General features: G+C 36.1%; 1 protein-coding gene across 1 annotated transcript in view; it reads left to right on the top strand.

Moving 5' to 3' along the window:
- Positions 5,088-18,436, top strand: part of LOC109839545 (kinesin-like protein KIN-7K, chloroplastic) — a 29,036-nt gene continuing 15,687 nt past the window's right edge. Inside the window, exons 1-11 of the mRNA XM_020408020.1 lie at positions 5,088-5,096; positions 5,181-5,278; positions 7,149-7,238; positions 8,123-8,175; positions 10,912-10,977; positions 11,708-11,761; positions 12,871-12,930; positions 13,706-13,784; positions 16,222-16,289; positions 17,671-17,727; positions 17,804-17,908. Of these exons, the coding sequence (XP_020263609.1) occupies positions 5,236-5,278; positions 7,149-7,238; positions 8,123-8,175; positions 10,912-10,977; positions 11,708-11,761; positions 12,871-12,930; positions 13,706-13,784; positions 16,222-16,289; positions 17,671-17,727; positions 17,804-17,908 (675 nt within the window). The 5' untranslated portion in view covers positions 5,088-5,096; positions 5,181-5,235. The remainder of the gene's footprint in view (positions 5,097-5,180; positions 5,279-7,148; positions 7,239-8,122; positions 8,176-10,911; positions 10,978-11,707; positions 11,762-12,870; positions 12,931-13,705; positions 13,785-16,221; positions 16,290-17,670; positions 17,728-17,803; positions 17,909-18,436) is intronic.

The following is an 18,436-nucleotide window of genomic DNA, read 5'->3' as shown; positions in this document are numbered from 1 at the left end:
TTACTGATCTACATCCGTAATTATACTCTGTCGGATATAGTTATTTAGTAACCATATTCGCATCCTGACCGATATAGACATTTCATCGTACAGGTTCTTTTTTCCACCTTTAGGTGCGAGCATCTCCAACAGCTTCCCCATTTTTCATTTTTAGAGAATTTAGTTAGGTTTTTGGCCCAACAGATTTCCCATCTCATTCCCCAAAATAGGGATGAAGGAGAAAAAATGAGGAAGCTTCCCCAAATCTGCAGCATTCCATCTCATTCCCCAAAATAGGGATGAAGGAGAAAAAATGAGGAAGCTTCCCCAAATCTGCAGCATTCTCCAAATTTTTGGAGGAAAAAAGGGATGAAGGAGAAAAAATGAGGAAGCTTCCCCAAATCTGCAGCATTCTCCAAATTTTTGGAGGAAAAAATGGATTCTTCAAAATAGGGAAGTTGTTGGAGTTGGTGTAAAAATTAGTTGGAGAATATGACTTTTGCTTCCTCATTTTGGAGAAAATTTTGGAAAAGCTGTTGGAGATGCTCTAATAGTGTTGCGTTCGGACTCCAATCTGAACTTGTGTGGTCCCGAGTCCATCTTAACTCCAACCCGATTACAATGTTCGTTTGTGGAACATGTTTTACATCGAGAAATGAACGCGGGCTATTTTTGTAATTTATGCTCTGCATAAATCCAATCGTAGTATGTATCTCAATTTTCTTGTTTGAACCGTACCGGTTTCCGTTAAACTGTTATAGCTGAGTCGTGAGCTTACTATACTTTGAAAGACACGGGTAATTAGAGGTGTGCAACGGACGGTTCGGTTTGGTTTTTATCAAAATTTGAACAACAAACCGAACCGCCTATAATTCAAAACCGAACCTAACTGTTGCAAGTCGGTTCGGTTCGGTTCTAACTTCATTAAACTTCTTATCAAACAACAAACTGTGTTAAAGAAAAAATATCAACAAAGTAGGAGATTATGAAACATTAAACACTGATATAATGATACTGTATTCAACCCATAATGATATAGAAAATGAGTTTAGAGTTTGAGTCTTTGACTCTTTGGGGACGGGTCGGGTAGGGTTTGAGATCAGAATGAGTAGTATTGCATTATATTCGGTCGGTTCGGGTTGAAAAGTTTTCAAACCGACTCGAACCGCCCTATTCATAAAACCGATTTTTTCGGGTCTGTTTTTCCGGTTTGGACCGAACCATGCTCCGCCCTACGGGTAATCACACTAATTATCGAATCTACTTCTAATCCCCGTGTTTCTTCCAATTATTTTCTATGTTTACTCCTTTATTTTCCCCATTTAATCGCAAGTACATCAATCACATTAAACAATATAAAAAAAATGCATCATATATATATTTTTTATATCTATTTGATAGGTTGAGAATTAGCATTAGCTGAGCGATTAGGTATGGGACCGCTTTCTTAATTACTTCTTGTGTCTTGAAGTCGTGAAATTAAAAGCATTGTTTATATCGTCTTGTTGGGAAAAAAAATAAAGAGTGGGGGGGGGGGGGGTGGGGGGGGGGCGGGGGGGGGGGGGACTCCAATGTCAATGTTTTATGACATGCATTTCTCAATCACTTTATCATAAGATCAAGCGTGTTTCTTCTACGTATGTTTTTTCCCCGTGATTAATGTTTCTTCTACATAAATCAACGAGGGTGCAAATGCAAAAAATCAAGCCAACCATTTGTGACCGCGAGGGACAAAATAGGAAGGGCGCAAATGCAAATTCAAGCCTCAACCATTCGAGGCCAGAAGAGACAGAACATGAATCTTCAATAACTGTGCGAAATCAGTGCAAATACAAAAAATAAATGAACGCCTTGTCATTTTCTAATTCTTCGTTGCATCATTTTTTATTATATTCGGCACGGAGTTTCCATATTATTTGGCCCCTCATAAATATTGTCCTTTATCGCAATGTCCAGGCAACTTGTTCACCATTAGATCCACAATTGTTAGGGGCTGTTTGGTTGGTTTCCAAAAACCCAAGAATAGGAAATTGGAGCTTGGAAATCTCCAAAATTTCAATTTCACCATTTCCATCCCTAAAACTTACCCACAACATCTAATAAAATATTATTTTCATCCAACAACTCATCCACATCATCCAATAAAATATTATTTTCATCCAACAACTCATCTCATATCATCCAATAAAATAAACCAAAATAAAAGAAACGGGTCACATCATCCAACTCATCTCATCTCCATCCCATCTCATATTTAAAAATCACCCACATCATCCAATAATATTGTGACAACTCATCTCATCTCATCTCCATTTCATCTCCACCCATTTCCTCCAAAAAAACAAGGAAATTGATTTCCTTAAGTGTGGGTCACATCATCCAATAATATAATGACAACTCATCTCATCTCATCTCCTATTTTTAAGAATGAACCAAACACAAGAGAAGAACCTATTTATAAGAAATATGTTTCCTATTCTTTGATTTCCTTCTTTTTTAACCAACCAAACAACCTCAAAACAACTTTTCTTAAAAAAATACCCACATCATCCAATAATATTGTGACAACTCATCTCCTATTATTTGATTTCCTTCTTTTTTTAACCAACCAAACAACCATAAAACAATTTTTTAAGGAAATAGGTTTCCTATTCCTTGATTTCCTTCTTTTTTTTTGGCAAGCAAACAGCCCCTTACTTAGGCCTTGCTTGGCAACTCACCCTAACCTGGATAATAACACTAATTTGTATAAGCGTTTAAATTGCGTTTGACAAGAATTTGTACAATATTAGAGTAGTCATTGTTAGTTCAAAAAAAAAAAGTCTTTATCTGGGTTATCTTTGGGACAACTCTTATCCTGATTAAGATCTTATCTGGTTCAATGTGAAGTTGCCAAACACGTGTCGAAATCAGATTTTAGTCTCTGTGGTGTCATGCCTCTTGCCTAATTCTAGTGGTGTTCTACACTAATTGGTGCATTAGAAGTAAAAGCATTGATAATTTTAGGTTTTTATCTTTTTTGATGCTATCATACTTTAAATTAAATGATAATACCCTAAATAGTAAATATTAGTAAAAGTAAATAAAAATATCCCCAAAGCAGGCAATCTAACGGTGTCTAGTAATAACACTTTACACACGTTGCTTCGCTGTTGCTGGTTATTATGAGATTGCAGTTCTCAGACTACTTTTATACCACATAAAGTAGTTGATGACTCATAAATTTTAATAGTGATCCAAGAAGAAGGATATCATGCTTTTGTTTGTAGTGCTACAAATTCTAGTCTCGAAACTAGAGTGTATAAGATTGTAGTTTATAAGCAACGATAATTGGACCATAATAATTATACTATTTTCAAACTACAATACAAGAAATACGGGCCTCTTAGTTTTCAACTCAATGAGAATTTATGAGTTCTTATATATTCCACGGTTTCGAGTTTAATAGACTAGTCAACATTATTGGATTAGCTAACTAATGCAATGGTCGGTATTACAATTATCGTTGAGTACTTGCATTAGTTTGAACGGGCATAACAAAACAAACCTTATTTCGTTCCACAATTTATTTCGCTCGGATCATCTCCACCCAAAAAAAAAAGTATCGGAGAGATTACTATAATTATCATAATCATTAATTATTTAGCGAATGGTTGTAATTTATCCTAAATCTTAATACTCATGAAACACCCATGTATTCGACTCATTTCTAATTGGCATTACAAAATATTATCATCATTAGATTATCAACAGATATAGTAATATAGCGGTCCATCAACAATTTCTTTTTTACAACGGACAAGAGCTGAATCGCATATCAGAACCGTCCGCATGCGACGGACAGTTCTGCGCCCCAAATAAGAAGGTGCAATTACCAAACAACCCTTCTATTTTTCATAGGAAAAGACTCAAAAACCTCCTACGTACATACGCCGGCTCATAAGTATACAGTTCTGATAGTAGGATACGTACTCCTCTACTTCCCCTGTCTCCATTCACTCCCACCAGCAATCAAGGGCTCAATTAAATAACCTCAGCTGCAGTCATTCCCGCCCATTCATTTTCGTTTTCAACTCTCCTCTTCCCCATTCAAAGTTCAAACTACCCACTACTTTATTAAACCCCACGCAACCACCCGCCCCCATCTGGGCCCCACTTTCACCACGTCACCCCACCCGCTACGGGAAAATTCCCATGAAAGGGAGCTCCCTGTAGACGGTTGTATGGGTGTAGTCGCGCTCAGCCCCTTAAATCTTTTTTTTTTTTTAAATTTCTTCTCGAACAGTTGAATTACTATCGGGCCCTTCGGTTCTTAAAGTAATTTTAAATTAGTCCCACAAACCGTGGAATTTAGCAACAGGTCTCTCAATCCTCAAAATTTTATTTCGAACCAAAACTTCTATTTGCCATTTTCACTGTTGATTTGAGAGACTAATTTCGAAATTTTAATATATTTTAGAATAAAAGTCTCAATTTAAATTAGTACGGCAAATACGCGGTATCAGTATAATTGTTACCATTACGGTTAATATATTACTCCAATCATCAATATCGTATGTCCACAACCAGATTGATGTACCGCTACTATTAAGACCGAAGCAAAGCACTAAAACTCGAGCGCGTTTTATCAGAACACCCACATACAAGCGCGGGCGATACGCGCCGTTCTAGGACGATTTATCTCGTGCGCTCAATTTAGAAAAATTACCTTTTCCTTCGCGAGTGCTCTGAATCATCAAACGCTACAAATCAACTTTTTGTTTGAGAACTAGAGGGTGGGGGAATAGATTTGCTACAATCAAATTTGCATGCCCCTATATGAATTTCTATGGAGGGCCCCGCGTAGGAATTTTCGCCCTCATCCTGCTACTGTCCGAACCGGCAAACTCCCCCCTCGCCCTATTTTCTCTCCCCCAAAAATCCTCTCATCTCTCTCTGTCTCCCCTCACTCTCTTCTCCACTCACATTTTGCTTATAAAAGGGAGAAAGCAATCTCCTCTTTAAATCAATGGCCACGTGACCTCTGACCCCCTCTTCGACCTTCCCCTTTCCGTCTCTTGTCTCGAGATCTCGGGCTAAAAAGATCCATGGCGACCCGCCCTTCGTCGGCCGCTGAGGTTAGGGTTTTGTTGGATCTTGGATAGGGCTTGTTAGATCTGGGGACTGTTTGGTTTGATTTTGGTGAATGTTTGGTGCTGTAGTGAGCGGGAGTTTCAGCGTGGGGATGAGATTGCTTGGTACGCTGACGGGGATAAGATGGTGAGGAGCGAGTATAATCCGGCCACAGCTTATGCATTTGGTATATTATTTATTGAAATTCGATTGATTTTGACCTGAATTTACTATTTTGGTGTTTTATTTTTACAATCCAAATGTTCCCTATGGAAAAAAATGCACGTTGCGAATTTGTTTTTATTGGTAGAATGTCTAATGTCACTGTTATTATCAGTTTCTGTCCTGCCAAAATCTTGTTATTGTGTACGCACTAAAGCCAGCAAAGATCATAGTTGAACTATCAGCACATTTATTCTATATAGAAGGGTTTGCACATTGAGTCATATTATAGATGAAACTTTGGGCTTTTTAGAATCAAATGTGGACAGAAACCCTTCGTTATTTAGTATCGTTGAACTAGATGGGGCGCTTTGGATTCAAAGACCAACTCATGTAAGCAATGCAACTTATGCAGTGTAGGATTATGACCCATATTTATGGCCCACTGTAGCAAAATCATATTATTTATCTCTTTATATACGCCTACCCTTTCCTAGTTTTCATGAATACGGAGGGTTGTTCTTTGGTCTAGGAGGATAAATTGCATGACCAAAAATCTTAGGTTAATATAGATCTTATGGAAATGTCTCCTCTTGCTCATAATTTCCCTGCTTAGAAATTTGCCAGAAAATCAGTAGAGGATTCGATTGCAACTGGCACTAGATTACATAGTGCCAGCAAAAGAATGTTGAATTTCTCTCTCGCAACCTCGAAAAAAACCTTTGGGACAATATTCACTAGTGCCTTAAGATCATAAAACAACAAGAATGAAACTTGTCGGACCAATTTTTTGGGTTCTACTACTGACTACTTTTCGTGCGTTCAGTTTGTTAAGGGTCACATTTGGTATTGATTAAGTTTATAAATCTTTCATATCGAGTTGTGTGGGAACCATAAGCTTCTCTTCTATATGTTGGATCCATACGATCTAGCATTTCCTGTCTGAATCATTCATTTTGGATACTATCAGTGACCAAAATGACATGCGCTGCTTTATCAATTTTAAAGAAGTATTTGTATACAATTGAGTATCACAATCTTTACTGCATGCGTGTAAAAATGTTTTCCCCCCTGTTTCATCCTGAGTCATACAACCTTTTCTGCTTTCTTCATGTCAAAATTTTTAATGTGGTGAATGAACGCGTTCTATCATGAAATGACAATTACTTGCTGATTTTACTGCATGATACTGTGTGCTTATGCGCTTTCTTTTGAGAAGTACAATGTCCTTATACTGGTTTCTTGTGGATATTAAGAATATTATCAGGTTTGAGGCTTTGTTTTCCAGTTTGAACCTTTAATTTTTGAATTATATAAAGTTTATTGCTGTTTCTGAGAAGTGGGTGCCATAATGGAAATGGGTGCAACATAACCTTGATTCTTTCTGGCTTTATTTAAGTACAATATCTCCTGAATTTTCTTTGTAGCTCTCATGAACAACAAAATGCTTGTGCGTATCTTGTTTAAGAATACCATTTATTGACAATTTGTCTTTTTGTTCTACAATGCAGTCTGCTGAGTACACTTTACTAGCTTTCTCATGTAATTCAGGATTTCCTGTTGAAAGCTATGCTTAAATGGTGCTTTATGAGTTCATCAATAAATAGTTTGATTGAGATGAAAGCATTGTGTCTCTGATACTTTTTCTCTAATGTTTGGTTTCAAGTTCCAACTATATGAGTTCATTTGGCAGTCATTTAAGTTGTGGTCCAATGCATGCTTTAATGGTTCATGTGTACTAGCAAGCTTGAGATCATTTATGTTAGTCCTTTTTCATTGAATGACCATGATTATTTAAGTTCCCACAACAATTCTGTAACTTGTTTTAGCCAAAATACTTTTCTTTGTCAATATATTTGTCTCTCAACATTTACATTCATGGTTTATCCTTTTAGACAAAGTTTTTGGTCCTGCCACAACGTCAAAGGCCGTTTATGATGTTGCTGCTCAGCCAGTTGTTAAGGCTGCAATGGAAGGCATTAACGGTATGTGTAGTACCAATAATTTTGCTGTTTAGAAATAAACATGTTACCATCCATTTATACTTACTCATAAAACATACATAGTTGTAGACCTTGATTATTTAAAGGATTACAATTGGTTTGGGAAGTAAAAGATTCAAAGACCCTGTAGTCTTCAATGTTTGTTGACATTAAAAATAAAAAAATTGTGATGGTAGCTATTTCTCTCATGCATCAAAGGAGCTCAAAGTCAAAGTTAAAAGATGTATAGGAGTATTTAATCTTGGAGACAAGGTTCAAAATTTCAAAACAAGTGGTTAGTGAGTAAAGTCAAATCTCACATACTCATATTATTGACATGGAGTATAATGCCCATTCTTCACTTAATCTTCTCTTTGTTATCTAGTTATAGAAAAAATTATAACAAAATGAAGTAAGTAAGACTTTTAAAACTTAAGACATCAGCATATTACATTCAGGAGTGCTCAAAGCACTCCACAAAAAGAATTGCATCCACCCCGGGATATGTCCAGACAGTATTTTTGTTTTAAATGTGATCACGAAATGAATATCTATGAACAACTATCATTGGCCAAGAGAACATGGAAAGCATGCTGTTAACTTGTAAAATATTATCCTCATTTTTCTTCCTTGTTTTTGTTTTTTATTTCTTCATATTCTGAATGCTCAGTAAGTCCTATATTGTTGATGTACATTTGTTTTGCATCTCTCCTTTTCATTTCTTTTGTGAGAACATAAATTTTATGATGTTTATGTTAAACTGAAATTTCATTTATATTGTGCCTTAATCTTTCTTTTTTGTGTCAAAGCATAAAGGTCCTGGTCTTCTTTTACCAAGCAGATTCATTGAACCCAGAGCCATACTGAACTAAACAGTTAAACTGTAGGTACCGTTTTTGCCTATGGTGTTACAAGTAGTGGGAAGACTCATACAATGCATGTAAGTTTAAATTTCTCCTACGCTGTATGGTTAAGTTACATCTTCCAAATGCAATAATATGCCTGATATTACATAATCTTCTGTGACGTTCAAGTTCTATATTAACGAGATTAGTTACTTTTCTCCATTTTTTCCTTTGCCACTGTTAAAAGAAGAAATTTCTTTCTGTTCAGCGATCATTTGAAGGTGAAATACCCTTTATATACAATGTTATAGGATATCAGTTGAAAAGTTCTACAAAAGGAAAACTCTAATAAGGGTGTACCTAGCAAACTGCACAAAACTGGGCCAGGACCAGTTACTTCTGACCCAGTTTTGTGCTAAACCAATTTCTAGTCCAAAAGAAAACAAGTTTAGTGGTCAATTTTGGGCTTAAAAAAATTGGGCCAGCTTTAGCCCTCTCATTTGCCAAACAACAAACCACATAAATTTGGGCCAGGTTCAGACCCAATTTTACCAGGTTGCCAAACACACCCTAAGAAAGGAAAACTATAAAAAGAAAAGTCCTGCAAAAGGAAAATAGTATTTAATATCTCCTCAAACTCACAGTGGATCAGAAACCAATAGTTTTGATGATAAGTACCAAAATGGAAAATTGTTTGAACCCTATGAAAGAATTTGAGAATGCAAGGTAGACGAAGAAAAAAATCAACAAAAACGTAAAAGATTTTAGTGTGGTGAGATCAGTGATGTACACAAGTCCATTGATAGAGAGAACTCTGTGACATTGAGATTGAGGCGAAGGATACGAATTCAAGCACATCGGTAAATAAAAACACATGGTCAATGTCTCTTCTTTGGAGAGGAGGAACTCGTCATAAATACTACACCAAAGTAGCAGGAGATGGCGGAAAAAGGCTTTGAGAGGTATTGACACTGAGGGAGGTGCTCGACAGGAGTGGCTGGAGAAGAGAGGTGTTCTATAGGATGCCAACTGTGAGGAGAAGGTCATCTGGAGAAACCAAAGGATTTGAATATGTGAACAGTAGCAGTATGAGCTCGAAGATGTCTAAAGAGAAGTAGTAGAATCATGTTGATCTAGTCCGTCAGAAAATCGATCCGCAGAGAATAATCAGAGATTTACAAGCTATTTTTAGCTCGTTGATTTTTGGCATATTTTCTATATAATGCTGATGACGTACTAACGCGTATGAAATATTTGTATGGAATTTGGTTTTCCTTTACATTAGGGTGAGAATGCGAGCATAAAAGCTATTCCCATGCATATATTGCTCAGGAAAATATTCTTGTATATGCCATATTCCTGTTGCTCCCTTAGTTTATTGCCTCGGAGTAACCTCATTTCGCATGCGAAGGCTTGTCGTCCAATCTATATTCAGTAGCATTCTTTGTCCATCTATTCTTGATTTCACAGCACTTAAGATGAACCATTTCCCAGTTTGCGATTTCCTGATGCCACAACCACCTGAATATTATTAATTTAGGTTCATTTATATGCTGGCAAAGATAGACAGAATGACAGGACATGACAAATCATGTTCCATACCAACGTTAGTGAACTTGAAGAGATATGTTATTATGTCACTAGTAGGCGTTCGTGTTTTTTGTCGGACTGACTAGTAGACCCTAGAGGTGGAAGTTTGGTTGGGCCAGGTCATTGTTGGTCAACCTACTTAGATTTGGCCTACCAAATCGTTCTTAATTAATGGCTAGAGAACTATACCCAGCCCACTTAAAAGTTGGGTTGACACGATTCAAACCACATTGCCCGCTTGTTGGGCTAAGCTTTCTCTCTAACAGAATTTAGTACTGGTATGATAGAATTTAAGAGACATTCATATACGTGAATTGAGGGCACACAAAGACCACTTTGGCTTGCTGGTATTATTTATAATTCACTTTTTCCACAAATGCAATTGCTTTTAGACCACTTCCGAATTTAGGTCATTTGTTAGCTAATACTGACTTCCTGAGGAAGATCTTGGGTAATGTGTCTTCTGAAACAAGGTCCCAAGTTATGTATCTTTTGTGCAAAAATTGCAACATATAAGAGGTCAACTTATCCCATAAACATAAAGACCACAATGCGACATGATGAACGGTGACATGAAATAGATTTATATAATAGATAACTGGCTTAGATCAACTGGAACGGCTAATGGGATCATGCGATTTGTACCCACACCCGATCCATTTAATAAGTGGGTCACAGGATAACCTGTTTATGCCACATACTTGACACTATTTGTACCTGCTAACTATGAATCATAAGTTCGGATCGATTCAAGACTGCGACCTCTAGAGAATAAGTATTACGAGAAAGATGATTATGCAGTGGGTGGAGGTAATACCATATGAGCATTTATAACATATAATTATGCCACTTAAAATCTACTTATTCCCTGACTCCTACCAATACCCACTCCCCTACCCAAGGGAGAGGCATTGGCTTCCTTCATACCATGTAAGCAATAATTAAGTCAACATACCTTTCCATACTACTTTTTCCCATCTCATCATCTTTCATTTCATCTGCTTTCTTTGGATGGTCATGATAAAGATGGCTCATATTAGGGCTCGGTGTACATGTAAACTTCACTTCTAGGCAGATGCTATGCTGAGTGACACTTCAATTATCACAAATTTTTCTTGTCTTTATTCTCATGTTGAATTATAATACTCTAAATTTGTTCTTAATAGGGAACACTTGGTGAAACTGATTCCATCAACTATATTGTGTATTTTTGATTCACAGATAATATTTACTGTTTGTAGGGTGATCAGAGATGTCCTGGAATCATACCATTGGCCATCAAAGACGTTTTCAGTATAATTCAAGATGTATGTACAATCTTGTGTTCCTGTTTTATGCTTTACTCCACTTATCTGATGGTTTGTTCTTTGTAATGTTTTATTAGCATTGCCTGTATGTTGCAATTTATCTGTACACTTGGAAAGGCATCTGTTGCATAAACTAATACTTGCAGTCAGTATATTGATCCCTGGTTTTATTGTCATCAATATATTAAACACGTGTAGAAAACCTATATTGAAGTTTATTAGATTGAATTCCTCATCTTTTTGTCCTCATTTTTATTTTCTTCTTCTTTTTCATGCTACTGGAGTTCATATTTGTGTACTGATTTAACACCACATAGCATATGGTACATTTCCATTGCGAAGACATGGTAGTCTTGATAAAATATTTACAGATTAGTTTGGATAGTAACGTCTCTGGACTGTATATGATCTCAATTTTAGCTTGTATCTTGAGGGCTCTTAATGCTGGAAAGTTTTCTATACTCTAAGCTAAGTAGATATCTAGACATATCAGTCTACGTTGTGATATCATCTCATTACGAATGCACAATCTTTATGGTCCTTTTCCAAGTCATTAATCACCAGTATAATGTCATATTTTGTACTAACAACTTCATCTGTTTTACAGCTTGTTTCTGCTGATTAGTAATAATACTTTTAACACTGATTGTAAATTAGATGTCCTTACTGCTGCATGTAAATGCTCTTACTTCTTGACATGCATAGTTCTAATACTTGTATTTGTTGGCAGACTCCGGGAAGAGAGTTTTTACTTCGTGTTTCATATCTTGAGATTTACAACGAGGTGAGTGTTTTGAGATATTGAATCACATTTAACTGATCTTTTGACCTGATATTTTCATTTTAAATGTCAGATGTGTGCGTGTTTGTATGTGTGCGTGTGTGTGACCGCGTAGACATGCATACATATATACATATACATATCTGTTTGTGTGTGTTGGGGGTGCATGGGTGCATAGGTTTGTGGATGTGTGTGGCCTTTGAACACCGATGTTCATTAGCTCTCATCATTTGCATTCTGTTAAATTATGTAGGCCTTCCATTTTGTGCGTTCTTAATGATTAAAAAGATTTAAAATATGTGCTTTTTGGCTTTTTAAACTTCAAATGAAGTCGATCAACTTGAAGGAATGAATCTTCAACTTAATATAACCATCCCAAAGTTTGAATGGAAAGGATTTGCTTCCAAATTCGTTTGAAAGGCTCACATACGCATGCACGGATGCACGTCCACACACCCACACCCACACGCATGCACACACACCCATGCGCTCCGCGCACACACACACACTTTCAGCTGATAACTTATTCTCAGAATAAGCATTCAGAAAACTTCATATGGGCCATTCTTTGCAAACTCTGAGCCTTTCAACTTGATCTACATATCTAAATAGGCTAAAATGAAAGATAAGTAGTTTTGATTTTCGAAGTTAGATTTTTCTAATTTTTACCTATACAGGAAATAATATAAGTTTTTCTAGGTCTGGTACATATGTTTATTGCAACTAACTTTGAACATGAAGGGGGCTTGGACACCACCAGATTTGTCCTATGGACGAATTTGGATGTGGGGAAGAAGATGAATAGTGTTTACAGATTGTCCATGAGATGATCCATTACAGAGTTATCATAAAAGTTCTAATTAAACAAATTAATCTTATTGGAAAATTTCCCTCTATATTTTTAAAATTTTTATGTGTATATTTTTATTAAACTCAAGAATTCATCGAAATCTCACAATTTAGATGTACATATCTCGTGAACAATACCAAACGAATTATTTGTATTTTCTCTTTTCTTTTTGATGCTTAGTATCATGATAATTCTTTAGCTTACATATTTGTCTGGGAATACTTAAATCTTTTCGAAACTCATCCTTGTATTGTTGTGGCAGGTGATAAATGATTTACTTGATCCCACGGGGCAAAATCTGCGCGTCAGAGAAGATGCTCAGGTTTGGTACACAAAATCCTCTAAATTATTAGTGCGAAAGCTCAAGTATATGCAATCTGTACTGAACATGTTGCTGATCTGACGAACAATTGATTTTTTCTTTTTTTTTGTGCACACATGCAGTTTGTGTAGGTGCGAAACTGCTGCTTATTACTTCTGGATTTGCACTCACCTTTCCCAATTGAGCACTTCTCCTAATACATTTAACTACCATGAGATTTAACATGTGCATGTTTTCCACTAATATCAATACAATAACTATGCTTTGACTGTTTACAAGTCTGAAAAAATTATGGCTGTTAATGTATATATATATATATATATATATATATATATATATATATATATATATATAGTATATATATAGTATTGTGACCCAGGGGATAGCTCGAGAACATTTGTACCATCAAATGAAGAGAGCAACATTTGACCTTTAAAGACATAGGACAATTTCACTTGGAGGCTTTTGAAAATTATGTGGGAAAGTCAGTTCAATTCCCTTGTGGATGTGATGAAATAATGATTCTGAAATTTGAACAGCAGATCATGATCTTAATTGACTACCAAAAGAATGAGAATAAACCTTTACCATTTATTTTTCTCTTTTCTCTATGATCTCCTTAACAATAATTGGTAACTATCGTACACTTGAGTTATAAATGGTTTCTGATGGACTTTGGTAACTATTGCAAATATGTACTTTTGGCTTCTGATCATCTTTTCCCTTTATTAAGAACCATTCACTTGTTTATTTACCAAGGGTAAAAATTTTACAGGGAACTTATGTTGAGGGAATAAAGGAAGAAGTTGTTTTATCTCCTGGACATGCACTTTCCTTTATTGCTGCTGGTGAAGGTAATGCTTCATTTACACTATTTTTTTCCACCAGTATTTGCTGGGGGATAAACCAGGCCCAATCTAGAGTTGATGAGTCTTACACAGAAGTTAAAAATCAATTTTAACCCAAAAGCTATAGCTATCAGGTATTGACCCAAACTCCTATTTAAACTCATCACTCTTTCTTATCCGATGTGAGACTATACTCCCATATTAATCACCTCAACAACTCTCCCTTAATTTGTGAGTATAGTTCAATTTAACTATAATTCAATCTTCCACGGAATTCACTAAGTTTTGCACCACTTCACCCGTGGGCTAACCAATTCACAAACTTTTGTACCACTTCACTCGTGGGCTAACCAGACCATGCATTTAACACATAGCTATCAAACATCCGTAGGAACTTCCACCACTTCACTCATGGTGGCTATCTAGACTATATCACTCCTACGGGCATCCGTGGTTTCTCCCGACACCTTCGGGCTTCACATAAAAAATCATCTGTTTTTTTAAATTACTTAGACCATGACCTTAGCTCTGATACCATTGCTGGGGGATAAACCGGGCCCAATCTAGAGTTTATGGTTCTTACACATAAGTTAGGAATCAATTTTAACCCAAAAGCTATAGCTACTAGGTATTGACCCAAACTCCTATTTAAACTCATCACTCTTTCTTATCTTATCCGATATGGGATTATACTCACATATTAATCACCTCAACAATATTGCCATATATTGTATTTATAGAATCTTATATCTTCTTCATAGTTCGTAGCTGCTATGTTGTAAAAGTACTTTGTCTTGATACCTTATTTCGAGAAGATCAACTTCGATTATAAGTGATGGAAAGAAGGATAACTCGTGCAACCATTTTTGTCGAATGTTAGTGTGACCCAACAAAGTGAATGTAAAAGAAATGAAACTTATTCACCAATAGTGTACACATGATGTGTACTAATAAGATTGATCTTGCTGTTATCTTTGGACTTGCATTGATAATTTCTCAACATTTTGGGTTTAGACAGGATATAACTTGAGTCTGAATTTTTGTCTGGCATGGATTCATTATTAGTTACATGAAATTCCTTTAAGCGTAATTCTTGGTTTCCATGCTCACAGTAAAATTCTCGAAAGTTTTTGACATTCTCAATTCTAGTACTCATAATTGGATTATTTCGTTTATACATAATCTATAAGATGAAGACTCATGGTATGCAGTTTATCATAGTTTTGTAACAGCAGCTCAACTAGATCGGTCTAAATTGATGATCTCATGCCACATGTCCTGGGCCCTTGGTCTCATGCTAAATTGTGCAATTAGTTCAGTTGCCATCTAAACTTTTTGTGCCCGGATTCTGAGTGCAAAAGTAGTTATTTTGTTGCTTCGCAGCTGCCTAGGTTAGGTTTGATGGTTCGATTCTGTGTACCATTGATCATCATAGTGTTTTGTTCTAGTCATTCTTTGTTTTGGGTGATGTGTTGATTCAAAGGAGCCAGGTTAAATTGAAAATGGTTTGGTTAAACACTAACATACAACAAGAACATGAATTGTTTCAGTATGTAGAAGGACAATGACTTCTTTCAAATATTTGGACAAGGCTTTCTTTCGAATATTACCACATAAGACTATTTGAAGTAATGTGTGCGGGCTTTTGGTTTGTGGTGGGTAGTCTGGTTTGTGCGCGCGTGTGTGGACATGCCTGTGCGGGCTTTTGGTTTGTGGTGAGTAGTCTGGTTTGTGTGCGCGTGTGTGGACATGCCTGCATGCTTGGGCGTGTGTCATGTGTGTGCGTGTATGGTTTGGAGGTGTGGCGCGGGGTGTACGTGCGCGTACGTGCATGGGTGTGTGTCAGGAGTTCGTATCTGTTTCTTTGAATTTCAGTTATGATTTAAAATGTTAGATATTACATTATGCTTCAGAGTGGAAGGCTATAAGCAGTTATTTGTTTTTCAGTATATTGTGGTTATGCCTGCTGTGTAGATCAATATGATTACCATGTCAAACCAAGTTACTTTCTATTACTACTAAATCTTAAACTTCCTGCCACCACACCGAAACTCCGAAGGTTTTGGTGAGGGGTGAGGGTTATAATTTCATATTCTAAGATGCCCATGCGTGTATCAAAATTTTAAAATCCGATTCACATTCATGGTAGGTAGGAACTGATCCCAGTTTGCTCTGATACCATTCTAAAGTCCCTACCATACACCAAACACAGAAGTTGTGGTGAGGGTTGAGGGTTATAATTTTACATCCTAACAAACTTCTTTCCTATAAGACTAAGAGTCAATTACATCATAATTGTTATTTCATTGTTGTGCTATCAGTACTTTCACGTCTTATTGTTCTTTCTAGATATATTGTCCTTTCATAAAAACTAAAGAGCTTACTCTTGTGTGTGTTTCATCATCTTGTTGGACGTAATTGATTGTATTAATTTCATCTGCAGAGCATCGCCATGTGGGTTCTAATAACTTTAACTTGTTTAGCAGTCGGAGTCACACTATCTTTACACTGGTATGCATAAGTTTTGGACTTTGATATTGCCAAGCGACCATTATTTTACTATTTCAGTATTTTGTTGTTTGTTGTCTGGAATATATTTTTAGTAGCTTGCCCTATGATGACAGCATAATTCAGAACTGTCTATTTGATAAACTTAGTTGTGTTTTATATAAGTTTGTCCATACTACAGTGCAATACACGATCATCTGGTGGCTTTCCATTCACTTGCAATTTTTTTGGATCTTAATGAGCAATAAACAGATTAGAATTAAGACAATAGAAAGTGATTCTAATGTGAGAAAAGACCAAAATTAAGAGATCTTAAGTGGTTGGAATGTTAGTTGTAAACTTGATTCCTTGGATATGCTTACATGGTTTGTGCCTTGAAGCGGAGACTAAACTGCTTTAAATCTTAGGGAAACTCATAGCCTTAGGAAATGGATTTATAACCTTCAAACATTTTCCTCTGAGTCTCTGAGATTCTAGAAGCATATAGGTAACACTTGGGAAAAGCTGGGGCTATTGAGGAATCGTGATAAAAACAATTTGTGGCACATATGCACTTCAGAGCTTTGGTGAATGCGCAGATATTTGTGTTTGGAGTGTAAGAATATTTCCTTCAACCTTCATCATAACCTCACAGCTGCAGGGTAATGACAACACCATTGAGATGATATCTGAGTCACCTAGGTTCAAATATTGTCTGGCATGTAAGGAGATTAATTAGAGGAATATACTATTGTGCTAAAATTTACCTGCAAAAGTATTCTCAATTTATTACGGAGTATTAAACTTTGCATTTCTTTAATCCTTAGCATAACTTCAGAGCTCTGGTGTAGAGGAAACTTAGCAGTTTTATATGAAATGCACATTGATTGTTTTCATATAATTTTAATTTGAACCTTTTCAACTTGGTTTCAGGTCTTTCACATTTGACTGATAATAGGAGTTTCCCATCAAATTTTAAGTATATATCAATACTTTGTTAGTTGAGAGGACACTATTATGTGTGGAATGTTAATCATTGTACTCCATGAGATACTTGGAACTTGTTGTTCCTTAAATTGGAATGAGCTATTATAGCTTATAAACCTTGGTTTTGGATGCACTCTGTATTTTGACCCTAAATTTCCTAAGAACAATTCAATATGCAGTTTATCATTATGCTTGATTCTTTTAGCTGTCTATATGTCTATGTACATATTATTTAATTCGATGTCGAATATGATTATTATCCTCTTGTTATGGTCTTCTTCTCAATATTTACTTTTAGTGTCATGAGCTGTGAAGGGGATCTTAGCAATTCCACACATGACAATGTCATTCTGTGGTCACAAGTATTGGAGTACGTTGTGTTTTCTCTTACTCTTTTCCTGGTGTATACTTTCCGCAGATGATTGAGAGCAGTGCTCATGGCGATGAATATGATGGAGTGATGTACTCTCAACTGGTATAATTTGGAATAACCATTGCCGTGAAAGTTGACTTACTATAATTTGAATGCCTCACTTCTTTTGTTTTTGCAGAATCTGATTGATCTAGCTGGCTCTGAAAGTTCCAAAACGGAGACAACTGGGCTAAGGAGAAAGGAGGGATCATATATAAACAAAAGTCTTTTAACTCTTGGAACTGTAGGTGTTAACTGTCAGTCCTTTTCCAACTCTTGGTAGTGTTTGTTTACCTGTTGAGGACCCATGATCCAAACTATTTTTCAGGGAATAATGCTAACCTTGCCTGTGATCTTTTAGAAATAGTGTCTCTCATTGTTCTTAAAATTAATATTATCTGTAATTACAACCAGGCAATGAAGATGCTTAAAAGTTCAAAGTTAAATTATTTCAGTACCTTCTGCAATATGCTTGGTAACTAATAAATGCTTGCTTGAAAATAGTTTCAGTCTAACTTTTTCTTTTGTGCCTTGTGTTTGGCAATAGAGGCAGTCTGTATTTTTCGTCCCTCTCATGGAGAATTTGAATTATGCCATGACGACATTTTATTTTTTTATCTGTCTTCAATAATTGTTGAATAGTTAAGAAGTTTTTAGTCACCATTACTGAAATAGATTTATAAGTTATAACTAATATACTGAGAGTAAAAAGATTCCACCCTTTGGGAGTGTTCTGAATGTCTGATGAATGCAAGCTGAGTAATGCAGTGCG

Source organism: Asparagus officinalis, chromosome 4 (genome assembly GCF_001876935.1).
Source record: "Asparagus officinalis chromosome 4, Aspof.V1, whole genome shotgun sequence".
NCBI classification, from domain to species: domain Eukaryota; kingdom Viridiplantae; phylum Streptophyta; class Magnoliopsida; order Asparagales; family Asparagaceae; genus Asparagus; species Asparagus officinalis.
The sequence above is the reverse complement of the archived record's forward strand: the minus strand, read 5'-3'. Positions and strand labels throughout refer to the sequence as shown.